This window comes from Siniperca chuatsi, linkage group LG19 (assembly GCF_020085105.1).
Source record: "Siniperca chuatsi isolate FFG_IHB_CAS linkage group LG19, ASM2008510v1, whole genome shotgun sequence".
Lineage (NCBI taxonomy): Eukaryota > Metazoa > Chordata > Actinopteri > Centrarchiformes > Sinipercidae > Siniperca > Siniperca chuatsi.
In genome coordinates, this window is record NC_058060.1 from 8,770,398 (window position 1) to 8,786,549 (window position 16,152).

General features: G+C 39.1%; 2 protein-coding genes across 4 annotated transcripts in view; one reads left to right on the plus strand and one right to left on the minus strand.

The window, feature by feature from the left end:
- rmdn1 (regulator of microtubule dynamics 1) overlaps positions 1-3,418 on the plus strand; it is a 5,975-nt gene extending 2,557 nt beyond the window's left edge. For both annotated transcript variants that reach the window (XM_044176945.1, XM_044176944.1), the window contains exons 5-11: positions 1-72; positions 159-248; positions 334-389; positions 1,722-1,809; positions 1,992-2,022; positions 2,196-2,329; positions 2,488-3,418. The exon at positions 1-72 is cut by the window's left edge and continues 88 nt beyond it. In XM_044176945.1, the coding sequence (XP_044032880.1) occupies positions 1-72; positions 159-248; positions 334-389; positions 1,722-1,809; positions 1,992-2,022; positions 2,196-2,329; positions 2,488-2,529 (513 nt within the window). In that variant the 3' untranslated portion in view covers positions 2,530-3,418. The remainder of the gene's footprint in view (positions 73-158; positions 249-333; positions 390-1,721; positions 1,810-1,991; positions 2,023-2,195; positions 2,330-2,487) is intronic.
- Positions 3,419-3,615: 197 nt separating this feature from the next.
- The window catches only part of LOC122866800 (NEDD4-like E3 ubiquitin-protein ligase WWP1), a 32,936-nt gene continuing 20,399 nt past the window's right edge, over positions 3,616-16,152 (minus strand). For both annotated transcript variants that reach the window (XM_044176936.1, XM_044176937.1), the window contains 14 exons: positions 14,653-14,707; positions 14,103-14,187; positions 11,284-11,412; positions 11,047-11,119; positions 10,881-10,952; positions 10,579-10,667; positions 10,244-10,403; positions 9,659-9,792; positions 8,325-8,465; positions 8,087-8,207; positions 7,661-7,765; positions 7,263-7,359; positions 7,046-7,118; positions 3,616-6,745 (listed from right to left, as the gene is read on the minus strand). In XM_044176936.1, the coding sequence (XP_044032871.1) occupies positions 6,646-6,745; positions 7,046-7,118; positions 7,263-7,359; positions 7,661-7,765; positions 8,087-8,207; positions 8,325-8,465; positions 9,659-9,792; positions 10,244-10,403; positions 10,579-10,667; positions 10,881-10,952; positions 11,047-11,119; positions 11,284-11,412; positions 14,103-14,187; positions 14,653-14,707 (1,434 nt within the window). In that variant the 3' untranslated portion in view covers positions 3,616-6,645. The remainder of the gene's footprint in view (positions 6,746-7,045; positions 7,119-7,262; positions 7,360-7,660; positions 7,766-8,086; positions 8,208-8,324; positions 8,466-9,658; positions 9,793-10,243; positions 10,404-10,578; positions 10,668-10,880; positions 10,953-11,046; positions 11,120-11,283; positions 11,413-14,102; positions 14,188-14,652; positions 14,708-16,152) is intronic.

Genomic DNA, 16,152 nt, shown 5'->3' on the forward strand with positions numbered 1-16,152 from the left:
CTGGTTTATGAGGCCTTCGAATATGCAAAGAAGGCCCTGGAAAAAGATGAGAAGTGTTTCGCAGCGCACAAAGTAAGTACAGTGGTTTCACTGAGAAGGTATTACTGATTCACCTCCACCAGGTCCGGGCTGTCAACGATCTTCCTCTCCTAACACAGTGGTATGCAGTATGTCTTGGTGATGTTGGGGATTACGAGGGAGTCAAGGTGAAAATTGGAAATTCATACATCATCAGGGAACATCTAGAGGTAAGAGGAGATTTGGGTCAATGTCATATTATCATTGAATCACATTTATCTATGTTCTGAAGTGAAACATGTTGCTTCTTTCTAGAGAGCCGTCCAGCTCAATCCCAAGGATGCCACTTCCATACATATTTTGGGTTACTGGTGAGTCTTTTTTTTTTTTTTTTTACTGTAACAAACCATTGGTGTAACTTTTTTTTTTTTTTTGCAGTACAGCTGCTTCGGGAGCATCAGAAAGTGCAGTAGATATCAAGTCAAACATGGATACAAACTCAGACCAGCCAAGTCTGTTTTGCATTTGACAACTCGAGGTGTTTCTTCTATGACTTGGTGGAGGCTGAGGAATGCTAGTGGTGGGATAAAGTTGTTTTTTTTTTTTGTTGTTTTTTTTGTTGTTTTTTTGCCGTAGGAATGGAGGCAGAGGTGAGGGTGGAGACTCCTCACAGTAGGTGTTGGCAAAAATAATGCAGTTGTCACTCTTTGAGGCCCACAGAATGCAAACAGAATTGGATGTAAACCAGATGGAAAGAAACTGTGTAAAAACAAAATTCCATGAGATTTAAAGATTCAAATCTTTACCATATGTTCTTTCAAAGGAGAAATAATAGTTTTGCTGTTTTGGAGCAAAAACTGTACTTGTCATTTGCCATTAGAGGTTAACAGGGTTCGAGTCAACCCTGATCTGTTTACTGAATATTAGTTCACTACCACACAATACTAGCAGTACACAAGAAGTGCTGCGTTTTCTTAGTTTTAATGAATAGAAATGACTAAAAACCATTTTGATACCACTCTGCATGCCTTTTTTGATCCACTGTGATCTGCGAACACCAGGAAGTACACATTCATTTGTTGTCCAATGTCATCAAAACTGCTACGGACTGAGCGTCCTAGTGCCATAGGGGTTGAAGATGCTAACCATGTAATTGCATGTCTCCAGTTTTAGTCTGGCCGGGGACCTTTTGTTGCATGTCTCTGTCGTATTAAGGCAAAAGGTCTGTCTTTAATTATCTGAAACAAATTTAATGGCAGTTCAGCCAATAGACCTTTTTCACAGCAGACAGTTTGACTTGCCATAGCAGGAAAAGTACACGTGTAACTAATAACACTAACGATGGCTCAGTTCCATTAAGTGTTACAGTGAGCCAGCATGCATAATACTAGGGCCCTGAAACCAGTTAAGCCTAAATGGAAGGTAGTTGTTAGCTACAACTATGTCAAAATGTCTGCTGTGAAAAAGGTCTATAGTTGTTGAGATATTTCACTCTGGACCTACATGGTGACATTGCCATCCATAGAGCCATGCCTCTAGCATGGCTAAAGATGCAACAGACAGAGTGCAGCTGCAATATCAGGCCTTTTGTCCAAGACGTCACTATTGTGCCAAATAGCATTATAATAATATTCAAAATTATTAGAGCTTTAAGTCACGTAAGGCTTCATTATCAGGGGATTTGTATGTCTTCTCTCTCTTAGGTGTTTTGCTTTTGCTGAGCTGCCGTGGTATCAACGCAAGGTTGCCGCTGTCATTTTTTCATCACCACCTACGTCCACATATGAGGAGGTGAGGACTCCTCTGTCTATACCACTCCTCCTTTGTTTTGTTACTAACTGCACAATGGCTGACTGTTAAAACAGCTTCAGGCTGAAATGACACCAGTTATTTGTCACTTTTTGGTTTTGGCTTGGAGAGCTACAAACATCTTTACAAATTTGGATGACATCATGTTTTTCTGCCTCTTTCAGGCTTTGGAATTCTTCCTCAAAGCTGAAGAAGGTAAAACACTGCATACTAATAAAGTCACTGAGGCACTTACTGAAAAACTGCTGATCTCCCGTTGGCTGCAGCTCAAATTCAAGACAGCACTGTGCTTGTAAGCGCTTTTCTTGTTAAAGGTTTTAAAATGAATTCAATTAACATACATTTCTGCGTGTTTTTATTTTTCTCAGTTGATCCAAACTTCTACAGTACAAACCTGCTAATGCTCGGGAAGACCTACATGGCAATGAAAGACAAACAGAAAGCACTGCTTTGGCTAACCAAAGCAAAGGAGTACCCTGCTCACACACTGGAAGACAAAGAGGTACAAACACCGAGACGACTAGCTTCTGATTTACTGTGTTTTCATAACTACTTGACCCAGATGTAATATAGTTTAACTGTCAGGAATCTTGATGCTTGAATCGTACGTGCTGATGTGAACATACTCGGTGGGTTTACAGTATATTTGTTCCTCTGCAGGTCCACAAAGAAGCTGTTGAGCTCTTGAAGAAGCTAGGATGAAGCTGCCATTACTACTGAGTGGAATATGATCCATTTGAGGACCTTTTGGACTGTAAATAAATGCTAACAAAATGTTTTCTTGTTATTATTTTGTAATAACTACTGTAGAACTGCGAGTGGTCTTGCACCACAGAAATCACTCATGCTTTTAAGACATAATAAGGCAATGTCCAATCATCTAGCTTTTAGTTCAATTAAAACTACAACATGCAACCATTGATAATGCAGTAGTAAACAGGATTTACATGGTCTGTGAATCTGTTCATGCCTGAATTCCTCTTACACTGACTTTTCTCTGACATCTTGGTTTAGGCATTTGCTGGGCTAATGTTTAAAAACATGTGAACATTGTCACTTTTAATTCATATTTGTAGTCTGAAAATGGAGGAAACGTGATCAAGAGAAATGTGGGACAGTGAAGCAAACAACACGTTTTATGCTTTAAGGGGTAAAAAAAAAAAAAAAGAAGTTGCATATTGTAAATTTTCAGATCAAAATGATGTCAAAATCTTTTGTCTTTTGTGATTTAATGAATCCATTCCTGAACATTGAAGAGATACTCTGTGCAGTGTTAAATCCCCCTGTATATTGAGAATGACTTCCGGATGGGAGCCGAAACGTCTTGATTCTGAAAACAGTGTCCAGATGACTACGACTGAAACCTTTCCGACGATATACTTAAGGTATTTATTTAAACCAAATGAAAAATCTTGGCCACAAATGCATCTTTAACTGAGTGGTTGTTGGGGTTTTTTTTTTTTTCATAAGAATGGGATGAACTGAGCTGGTTTAATGCGACAATAGTAAAAACAGGACAAGCACATTTGTGCTCAATTGTTGCCACTGTGATTGGAATTGTTATATTACTAAATGACTGTTTACAACCGTGGCCTTGTGTGGTTTGTCTTCAACACATTCCCCATGATACTAGTCCTTTGTTGGCATGGAGGTGATTTCATGCCTCAAATCCAAAATATTAATGGAATCTGATTTGTATATTAGCTAAAGCCTGCAGCTATCAGACATAATATCACAGCTCTTACTGACATTAGTCTCACACATACTGAAATAAATGCAAACCAGCTGTAAAGATGGTCACATACATTTATTAAATATGGTTCTTTCCACAGGCAAGATCCAATCAAAACAAAGATTAAACCAAGAGCACATTGTTTTATTTTTCTTTAAGAACAGAATAAAAATTGCCAACAGTTTTGTTGTGAATCCTGAGCAGAAGGCCTCTCATCCCCCGATTATCACACAACAAAAAAAAAAAAAAGGAAAGAAAGCATGGTCATGGAGGGGGTTTATTCACTTATTTATTTGTATTTCATAAATCCATCTCTCTCCATTAAAATGAGGGAAAGCAGATTAAAAATGAATCTTCTATACACATCGTCTCCAGTAAAGGGGCATTCTGTACAGTGTAGTTGGTGTTTACAGTGTGTATCTACACGCGATATGTTACAGTTTGGATGCGTTTCAGATGGCCTAAACCGCAGTCAGCATAGTAATAAGTTCCCTGCTGCACTATCACATTCTGAAATGATGTACAGTATCATTAAACAGCTTTGCTTTGAGGGAATGCACCAGGTGATACTTAATCCTGTTACTGGCTACGATGAAGGCAACCTGAAACGTCCCATCTATTTCTGATAAGAACAAAAGGCATCACAGATTTCCATCAATGGAGCGGCGGCTCTGTGTAATTATTATAATATTTAAGTACTTTCATTATCTTTATACAATGAATATTCACATACACAGTTTATTTTCTTTGATTACAGGTTTCTGTTCAAAAGGAAGCACAAAGTTATGTAGTTTTGACTTCTCTTAAAAGTCGGCTCCTTTTGCTACAGTAAATGTTTTTCTTCATACTGTCGTCCCTCCTTTCAGCTTTTCCACAGGGACAGCTGAATATGTTATATACATGACTGATAACTTGAATAATCAAGCTCCTCCTAGAAAAAGTCTAAAGCAGCTTGCTGCTGTTTGCAGTGGTCTGAAAAAGCACAATGCGAAAAAGAGAGGAGGAGAAAACAAGGGGATTGGCGTGCCACTGCCATAGCTTTTTATCCTGTGTTTAGACCACTGACTGAAAGAATAAGCACCAGAGTTTAGAAACAATGGAGTTAGACGTGACATTTTGAAAAACAAAGGGCATGTCCCCTGAAGCATTTAAGGAAGAAAAAGACAAGGGGAAAGTGGGGGGTGCAAAAACAAAAACACACAACATATAGCAATGCAATGCATCATCAGGCTTTCTGCTGTGTCAGTCCGAACAGGCCTTAGGCTGCTGAGGAGTTGCACTGTGGAAAGTTTCCACACATTATTTGGTCTGTGGCACGTTAGTGTCTCTTTAATGGAGTCAATGCAGTACTCATATGTGAATTAAGCTTTTTTTTTTTTTCTGCGAACAGCGTCAACGTTATCGATTTATACAGACACATCGTTATTAAACTAAGGCTATCTTATCTCAGCACAAAACCTGAGAATGAGATTGAACATGGGCTGATTAAATTCAATTGTATGATCTCAGGAAAGAGGGCTCAGCACTACGGCTTGAATTTTGTGTAGGTTAACTGTAATCACGCTCTTGACTGCACAGCCAAATAGCAGATTTACTCCTGTACTTACATACTTACTGTATTTGACAGAAATGTTATTTATTGTAACAATACTGTACAGGTTTATGACCCAGTTAATACTTTCAGAAGGTTTTTAGTGGACCTATCGGCCCCTCAAAAATGTTTGTTTATTTTCTTTTACTTGGACAGTTTCCACTCCTGCCACACCTACATTCAATATTTGTATGTTTGTATATGTTGCTTTCAAGTCATTCAAGACATGAAATTTGATACTCTTTTAGTCCAGCATCTCTAATCTCCTTTAGGATCACTGACCAAAATAAATAAAAAAAAAAACATGGAACTTTGAAGGACATTTACTGCCATGATAATGACATGTTTGCAAAGCTTGGATTGTTATGCAGCACTGGCTTCGGTTGTAATTAGTTAATGGTTGGTAACAAGTGAGAAGCTGACAACAGCTTCTTTTAGTACATGGAGGAATGTACTGAAAAGAGTACATTCATATGAATGAGATGTCCTTTGGACCTTATTACAACAAAAGATGACCAAATATCATATGCTATCTTGTTACAGTGATTATATTCATGGCTAGATGCACTGTAGGGGTATTTGTCTATTGTGATACGTATAAACGAGGGGTAAATGTGAATAAAGTAAATGTGATCTTCATGTTAGCAAATAAGCATAATCATGTCTGATGCTCACCGACACTCACACAATTCACTCTTTTACTTCAATTTAGAGGATTTTCCTTCAGTCGCCATATTCCTTTTGATTTTTGATATAGTTCTTTCTTTCTCCTTTCTTTGCGAACATCTTTTTTCCTAAATCATGTCTTTATCCAAACAGGAGGATCCAATGATGCTTCTTACTCTGGGCTGGTATCCAGAATCTCAGCTTCAGACCAGTCCATCCTGAACACTTTGCCTTTTTGAAGATAATGGTAAAAAAAATAAAATAAAACCCTCATTAAGAGACAGATCGTCCATGCTAAAAAGGTCTTTGTGTGTGTATGTATGGTGGTAGATGGTGCTCACAGCAGTCTTCCCATCTTCAGAGGCAGCCATGCAAGCACACAAAAATTGCAACAATTATCGGGGAGGGTGGGGTGTTCAGGCACCAGACCCCAAAACTACTCTTACTTTAGAAGCTCTATAGAACTAGAGCTTTAAAAGAACATTGCGCTTCAACTATAAAATTCCTCTCAAAAAGACCTTTAGTCTCTTTTAAAAAGCCAGTCCGCAGTGGGGAGGAAATAAAAAAAAAATCCATGATTTCTGTTTTTAAACAGAGGAGCAAAGAATTGCTGAAATGCTTGCATATTTCATGATGGGGTATCATATAATATATAAGGGCTGGGGAACAGGATTGCGGCAAAAATGATGCTGCAAATTAAGATTTGGTTTAAAATGACAAAATAGCTTATATACATTGGTGGTTTTCTTGTGCAATTTTTTTTGTTTGTTTTACTTGGCTGAATAAACAGCGATGGGGGAGGGGGAAAAATACAAGAGGACTCCTCCCTCTATTCTTGGCCAAAGCCTTCTGTTTCCTCAATGGCAAAGAGCAGCTTTTCTTTCAGCTGTTCGAAGCTCTTGTAAGGAGGCAAGTCCAGACGGTTAAAACTGAAAAGACAAAGAGAGAGGACCAAAGGTGTAACAGTGTTCCCATACACTGATTACATGTAATCCCAGGGATATTAACAGTTTTCTAAGTAAATAGTGGCTGCTGCGATGCACTTTTCTGGCAAACTCACTGTACCTGTGTCATACTATTAAGTCAATTTGTTATTATTTATTTATATCATAATTAACTACACATTTTTGTAAATCCCTGTGAATCGTAATATACTGGAACAACATCTGGGCAAAACTATGTGAGAGAGGAATGAACCCTATAAATAAGAAGTAGAGCACTCCACTCACCATGTGTGGCTCCGAGGAAGCCATGTGTCCTTTCCCACCTTCTCAATGCAGAACTTCTGGGGCCCATTACTTCCTGCAAAGCAAAGATGAAGGGTGAGAAGATTGTAAAAAAAAAAAAAAAAAATTACAAATGTGTATAGTATGTATCTGTAGCTCTTGGTGTCTGAATGGTTATGTAGTAAATGTGTTACTCTTTGTGTGTCAGTCTATCACTGACCCATGAGTTCAGCGAAACCGCCCAGAGGAAGCCTGCAGGTTCCAGTGACAAACTGCATGAGCCGCAGTCGCACTTCGTTGTCCACTTCTTTCACCAGCTGCAGGGGAGTTAGTGACAACACACACACACACACACACACACTCAGTGACCACAAACTACTGAGTAGACAGACTATTCATCAACCATCAGATGATATGACACATTTCAAATGCACATTGAAAAGGAGTAACATGAACTCAAAAGAAATGTCATCTGTAAGCTTTGCATTTCTGTCAGTAACTATTATTGTGCAGCACCTTGTGGAACACATGGAATATTCTGCTCCTTTCCATTATAAAACAATAGAGGTTAAGGAATATAGAAACAAGGTGTGGGTTTGTGTGTGTATGTGACTGTACCTGCCAGAACCAGATGATCTGTTTGCTGTTCCTTGTGTAGTGACGATACACCGTGTTCCTCTGCCAGTCCTGCAGGTCGACCTCCTGCATGCCACACAGCATCACCTGGATCAAACACACACATACAAGTACATAAATGACACGCAGAACACAGAGCACATTAACCGAAGAAGTAGAGGGATAGCAGCATTGGGGAATTCTCACACAAGAAGAGAGTAAAGAGAAAAGAATGATTTTCTACACACATCCATATTATTTCATCTTATTTAAGCAATGATTAATTAATCAGATTGGTTAATGGGCGAAAGGCTCTGTGGAGTGAGGTAGGTTATTAGGATTAAAATAAACACACATTAGAACATGACAACAGAGGCCATTAACAGCACTAAATAGGACAGTGCACTACCAGCAGTAGGTGCTGCTCACCTCAAGCTCCTTTTCATCGAAGTACTGGAGCCACTGAAGTGGAACCACCTCGTTGAAGCCGTCTAGGAAAGCTTTGGTCTGACCTTCTACCCCGCGGGAGAACCTCCACTCTGCCATTAGACTGCAAGCCAGACAGCAAAAATGTACTTTATGAGTTTTAAAAAAACATATTTACCCAAAATGATATTCAGAGGTCAGATATTGTTGCTGTTATGATAAAACAGTGGTTATACTGAACCTGATATACTCCTCCTTGTTCTCCTCAGTGACTAGAACATTGGTGCCGTCAGGTTTCAGGTCATGAGAAGTGATCTTTCCCAGGATCTCCATGTCCACTGAGAAGTACATCTCCAGACCACACTCTTCAATGTTGTTGTCCCTGTGGAAAGATGAGATTGTGCCGCTGTCACAGCATAATCGAGGGCGAACAGCTCATTGTTGCAAGAGGGAAATATAATTCAATTAAAGATATCTATGTTTCCATCCATAAGCATAAAATCTGACTGCCTTGTTAAGGTACGCAATCACTGGCTGAGTCTGATATTTCACAATAGCATTATATTTTTCCACATATGTATGTGTTATTTGAGTAAAAATTCAAATAAAAATGCAATAATTCAATTTACATTTTAATTTTCACATACTCATATGGGCGTTCTATGTTCTATATTAAAATGAAAATGGAAATGCTGTTTGACATTTAATTTTCAAAGTCATACCCGCTTTACAGTGGACAATATTCAAATGTTAATTCAAATTTGAAAATTTAAATCCAATATAAACAATGTAACCTGATTTTCCATTTATGCAAGCAATATTTAAGTCACCATTAAAATGCAATTTTCTAACAATTTGAAAATGATAACGGCACTTAACATTTCTTTTTCAAAGATGACGTACAGTGCAGAATATTCAAATGCAATAAGCGAAACAGTGCCCCCAGTCTATTTTCATGTCACCATGATCTTTTGGTGTCAAAATGAAAATGCAATCTGTCAGCCCTCTAATCAAGGTGGGTCTTGAAAACAATACTTTGGGTTTGTTATTGTGCTTTACCAGTGCTAAGCGGACCCAAAAAGGAAAAATCAAAAAGTTAATTTCTGTGACTGTCATACTGCGCTTCACTGTCCCCTTTTATCTTCTCAAGTGATCACACATAGCTCAGGAAGAAATACTGTAGTTGGTAATAATAAATAATATTAGTTGAAACTGCAAGTGGAGCAGAGCGAGACCAACCTTTTTAGGTGATCTCTGTGCACTTGTTTGGCAACCACCAGAGTTCAAAAGCATTTACATCTAAATATCTAAAAGCATCTAAATACACCGAACCAATAGTGCGGACACACAAGAGTGGGGTCAAGGGACCTAGGGAGATTATCCAAGCAAAGAAGAACAGGGGAAGTCAATAGATAATCTATTTAAGAATGCCCATAATGGCTCTTTAATCAAAGGCACCACTCAGAGTAAAGTGCTGTGATATTAAGAGCTATCTAATACAAAAAACGGGCTTTTCACTCTCAAATGCTCTCTACTGTCACAAGAATACACATGTAGACCGAAAACACAAATTACCTGATCCATATAAGTGAGTTGTAGAATTCTGGGTCGATGGACTCCAGGTCTTTCAGTATTAGCTTCTTGTTCAGCATGCGTTTGTAGAAAGGCAGAGAGAAGCCTGTGTCGATGAACTTGCCGTGGAAAAGTGCCTGCAGCAAGAGATAAATTAAAAAAGTGATTTTTTTTTTTTACTGTGCTGATCAATCTGAAAATATGGTATCTATGGTGGTATATCGATCACATGACAGATCAACGTATTGTATATAAGGAAACCGGAAACAGCCTCAGACACCGCCCTGATGAAGGCAAGATAGCTGAAAACGTTTAGTGAATACAGCGTGGTGTACTGGAGAAGAGTTGTGCGACATTCTGAAAATATGAACACATACAGATTGTGCAGAGTCTCAAAGTGCATTTGTGTTTGTAACAAAATAAAATACCAACTTTTTTGTTTTGACACGACACATTTATTAATTAATGTTTGGACATTTTAGTCTACATATTTGCGTAAAAATGTCAGCCTGTTTCACGTCTTGTGTTTGCGTAGGTGTTAGTGTTATCAAGATTGTTTGCATGTGTGTGGGCAGCATGTGAACTTGCCATTGCAATGAAGCGGCCAATGAAGCAGAAGTAAGAGAGGTGGTCTGGGTTGATAGCCGAGGCCGGGTTGATCTGCAGACAGTAGTTGCTCTTGCCGGCGTACTCAAACAGACAGTACATGGGGTTCAGCACTTCATGGGACAACAAGAAGAACCACTCTCTGCAAAGTGACGTGTGGGACAAAAAGACATAGGAAAGACAGAGGACAGGAGAGAGAGGACAAAGATAAATGAGTATATGTGGTTGGATAAATTAGAATAGAAATGGGGAAGGAAATGAAAGGAGGAAAAGCTAGTTTGCACTAAAAAAATATTTATATGTATTGTCTATATTACCGGGCTAAGCCACCATAGTCTAGACCCTCCTCGCCTCTGAAGATGACATAGAGTCTCCTCCTCAAATCGTAAGGCTTCAGGGCCATAATCTAATAAACAGAGAAAACACACACAAGTTCAGCTAAAACACAACATCAGCAAGTGACAGAGGCACAACTGGCATTCATTTTTTTTAATGTATAGTAGAGGAAAACTCGGCTGTGTAGGCTGTGATGCATCCCTGCACTTGAAATTCATTACTGTATGTGCTGTATAACATTAGTTTAAACTGAAACCGGACAGTGGTAGGGAGACCCTCTTACTTGCTGGAAAGAGTCTTCAAACAACGTCTGTCTGGATACGGTGATCTTCACATGGCTAGGGAGAGCATTGGACTGAGGAAAGACAGGGCAAAACATTAATGTATTTGGGAATGGGGTGCTGAGAACACAAAATAGAGTGATGGAGTAAGAGAAAGAGAACACGTACCTGGCACAAGTAGCGAAAATGGGCAAGCTTCCAACGGAAACTGCGCTCATAAGCAATCTGAGGGCCTTTGGTACTGAGAGGAACAAAAAGATTTAAAGGTTAAAACATCACAAGTTATAAGCTGATGGCTGCAGTTCTTCAGACTGCTGACAAAACAGCTTCTGGGATGGCCTCCGGTAATATGTAATTTAATGTAGTACATGTGAACAAGTAAATTATTTAAAAATGTGTTCTTACACAGAGGACTTTCCAGTACGGGGGTCGCTGAAAGTGGTGGTTCGGGTGTTGTGATCCACAAAGTAGCGAACACCTTCCCTTGTGTACCGGATTTCCCAGCCTTCAGGCAGAGGATCCTCATTCTGTAGCCTGCACACACGGACCAATTATATACATGGACTGATAAAGGTGGAAAATGTAAGCTATGTACAAGGACAAGACCTAAATCCAAAACACTTAAACAATATTTGATTGCAACACAACGCTGGGAAAACTCAACTCCACATTGACCTTTGAAACATTGCAACAGATTTACCCCATACTTGTTTTTTGTCTAACTATAGCTGCTCCAAAATCTCGACAGGGCAGGGACACTTCCAGCAACATCAAACATTAGTGAAAAATTTTACATGTTAACAATACCCTCAGGGTAATATGTGAAAATAACATAATGTTAATATTTCCTTAAAAGTGAATGTTGGCAAACCCTAAACAATTTAATGGATTGCTGAACAAGCTTTATCTTATGGTATTTCAGTGTATGATGTATTGCCTTAAAGAGAAGGTGATATATTTTTGAAAATTCTGCTTGAAAAATGGGGGTCATATCATATTTGACAATTTCCATGGTGGACCAACTTTTATAGGCTGTACAACATGCAAGGTCTGAACTGCAATATTGGTTACAACCAAGGTTAAATATTCTTATAATCGCATTGTACAACAAGCTGTTTTCTAAAACAAATTCAACAACAGGTTAACTGTGCTATGACGGCTAAAAGATGGTGGGATCATTTCTGGTACTGATGGATCTATTTGAACTGATGAATTAGTTCAAATTGCTTTGATGATTATAGCTTGTTCTTTCCCTGTAGATTTGTCATATTATGTTCATTTTGCAATGAATTCTAAGCAACAGTGAATAGTGAACACTCACATACTGCACATGCCCCCTCTACGTGGTAAAAACAATAGGAAACTGGAATAGAGGTTAAAGGAAAAAAACAACCTTAAGTTTTTGCCACTACAAGAATTTTTCTAAATGTGCAGACAGTCTGGAGTCCAAAAAGTTATTCTGTTGCAGTGATCAGCATATCTTGTTCTTGTAGATGAAATGTTACCATACATCATGGTGTGTTCAATTAACTCACTTTACAAAGGGACTTGTGTGTCGCAGTTGTGTTATTTACATGTAATCTACCATTTCTAACGATGTTCAAATGTATTCTTAATAAGCGTGGTGGAAGATAAACAGGCCTCCCGGGGCACGGCTGAGGATGATAAAACTCTCAAACTCAAGCAACAAACAGATTTATCTATATGCCGGCAAGACACAAGTACAGATAGATCATACTGCAAGTTTTGTGTGTGTGTTGTGTGTGTTAAGTGTTTCTTACATTAGGGCACAGACCAGCCCAATGACAGTAACTTTTTAAACTTTTAACCGGTGCCGCTGATAACGGGAATACACGCACTCAAAAGCCGCCTCGGGGGGGGGGGGCCCCGGTAGCTCACCTAGTAGAGCGCGTACCACAAGGCTGAGTCCTTATCGTCCTTGTTCGAATCCGACCTGGGCACATAGCTGCATATCATCCTCCCTCTCTCTCCCCTGCCTTTCCTGTCTTCCTCTAGTGTCTCTATCACAAATAATGAATTGGAAACGGCAACAAAAACCTAAAAAAAATAAAAAATAAAATAAAAATCGCCTTGCGTAACTGAATACCTGCCGCTAGCATCCAGGCGACATCACCTGTGACAGTAGCCGCGTCGCGTGCATGTTTACAGGTAGGTGATATGCAGACTCTGCATGCACAGCGATCAGTTCGCTATGTGGTGAAGCGGTGCACTTGATCAGTTTATCCAATAACCAAAACAGGCAGTGCTCATTTTCAGGTTGTGGTAGGCGACTAGTGGGGCCTGCTTTGGTTGTTTGATAAATTGATAAAGTGCACCCCTTCACCAGAGCACACTGGGAACTGATCAAACTCTGTGTATCCAAGAACCCTTAATTCAGACTAAAGTATGTGATATCAGACGGACTTTTCTTGTAGATTAGTCATGGAAAATGAGAACCTTGTGAGTTTTCCTCTTATATCAAGCAGCCAAAAAGTTGTAGCATGAGGTGTTTGAGTTAATTTGCCTTCATTGAGATCACGCGTCCTGCAATGTGACTACAGCACATGCACACATCGCGATGTCGATGCTAAAATCAGACATCATGCAGCACTACTTTGAGGTTTATTTGCCTAGTGCAAAGGCTTGTATATCCCCAAGTGAAGAGCAGTGATATTTTATGCATCAGTGATTTCTGTTGCGTAAACACTTTTCAAGAAAGTAGACTGAGATTTCAGCCAATACACCGTACATACAGAATATAATTTGTGCACCTTCTAAGGAAGCCCAGCTATTATGGTATAAGTAAGAACATCCTAGAACTGGTTAACACTGGTCTAAGCGGGAACAAATATTCTATTCTGGCACACTATTTTGAGTGACTGCAAACAAGGCCAATAAAATCACTGGTAAACCACAGAGAGAGCTATGCAATATCAATGTGGTGCAGGACAGGAAAATGCCCATTAACTCCTAGATGACCTTTCACATTAAAAATTATGATCTTTAAAATATCCTTAATTATAAATTCTATCTTCCTGTTAAATTTCATTAGATTAACAATAGCTTAGCCACCTTACAGCACTCACACAGGCTTCTGTGAGTTATGGTGTACAATATATCTTGTGCATTTCATATGTACTTTCTAAGTTGAACATAGTGAGGCCATATGTGAAAAATACAGTTTCCATTTTTTTCTATTGTGGTTTTTCTGGCACTGAGCTCACCCTTGGGTTCGGGGGTCTTCCCACTGCGTTGTCTTGGTGTTATGGTTGACAAAGTACACTCTGTCATTGGAGTCCACACGCCTCTCTAAAGTTGATAAAAACAGACAGGAATCTGTAGCTTAATAGACAGAATGGACAGTTGGCCCCACAATGTGGCAAGACGTCAGATTATCACCAGTGTTCATGCTATAAACATAGACTTATTCGACTAGCTGTCATCAGTGATCTTTGTGAACAGCGAGTAGTGATAGAAGGAAGAATTTCATGGGGAGGAGGTTGAGAGGAGAGTCAAGATAGTGGAGGCAACAAAACAATTTGGATACATACAGAATAATCTTAATATAACTTAAAAAGCATCACAAAGTATTTGTACTTTCGTATTAACACCCATTTTTGCACGAAAATAGGTACAATGTATATTGAAACATTTCTGTGTTTTTCCTATCAGCAAGAGCTGCCGATGTACATCCATTTTCCATTTAAAGTACAGTACATACTGATACCAAGTGGAAAATATGTACAGCATTTAGAATAAAGAATGTGAACTCACCCCAACCAGGAGGTAGCGGGCCAAGAGGATCATTCTCAGCAGACATCATGGATGCCTGAAAACGAGGGATGCACACATAGACATCCATTTAGAAAAACACAAGGAAGACACTAATATGGTCAAAAATATTCCAAATATGCAGGATATTAAAAAAAACATTCAAAAAGAAATTAAGCAAAAAATATATAACAGGGATCAGGAAAGATTCCAAATGAAAACAAAATGAGAAACACTCAAAAGACGGAGTTTTGCTATGTTGCTGGCAAGAGGGCCTCTATGACTGTTTACTGCTCAGTACTTCCTGACTGTCTGTCTTTTGATTTGTGTTGTAAGCTAATCACAATCAATGAAGATGAAATCAATGCTGAGATCAAAGACCCTCAACAAAGATAACCAGATTAGGGCAGAGGCCGGGGCGTGCATATTTTAAATTCTGACAAGGTAAAGTTCTCACCTTTAGGCTAAATGAGTTGAGCTGTGTACTGAGTGAGTGGGGTTGCAAGACAAATGCACCCAGAGAAAGAAATGAGATTCATTAGGCGAAGGATGGAAAGGACATAAGTTTTGGGTGACATAATTTATAACTACCTTTAGAAGCTGGGCTATGATGTCTAAGCGCATCATGATGACAAGATTGACAATGACTTGTTTACCATATGCCAATAGGGGTGAGAAAATAATACTGTTCATTTTTCTTTGATATACTCTGTACTTAAAATTAAGGCTAATCATTTTCAAAGCATGCTGTAGTGTTTTGGAGTTCTGACTTTTTACCACCTTCAGTGCAGTCACTGGATTCCATTCATTTCACTATGGTATGAAAATCAACTTGCAATGACTTGTAACTTGCTTGAGAGTTAAGTATCACAGTAAGTGTCATTTCTGCTTTCACTGTTGTCAAAGTCGCATTGATGTAGTTGCATTGTGCACGGTGGTAATACAGCTTTAAGTGCAGTGTTTCCCCATACATTCATTTATCTGTGTGCACAAATGCGGTCCTGCGCTCATTCGAGCCTCCCTACGCAGTTGCAAATGCTCAACACTTGCTCGCTCGTAAAGCTGATTTTTGAGGTGGGGGATGAAATAGACCAGCATTTCCCAAACCTCTTATCCTGCATGTTTTAGATCTCCCCCTGCTCCAACACAGCTGATTTAAATGATCAACTCGTTATGAACTCCTGAAGCTGCTTGATAACAAGCCGATCATTGGTACCAACTGTGCTAGCTTGTCAGGAAGGGGGCTACATTTATGCGAGGGAAAAGGGGACCTTTGACCTCTCACCTCAAGACATCCTATTGAAAATGGGTTCTATGGGTACCCACAAGTCTCCCCTTTACAGACATGCCCACTTTATGTTACGTTATTTTTGCCTATTCTAAAAATGGTGTACTTGAATATTTCTGCACACTGGGGTCCCTATATTGTAAGTACTCGCCATCCAATTGCCAAATGCAATTCTTATAGCAATCTCCAAATGTCAAACATTTTTGATAACAAAT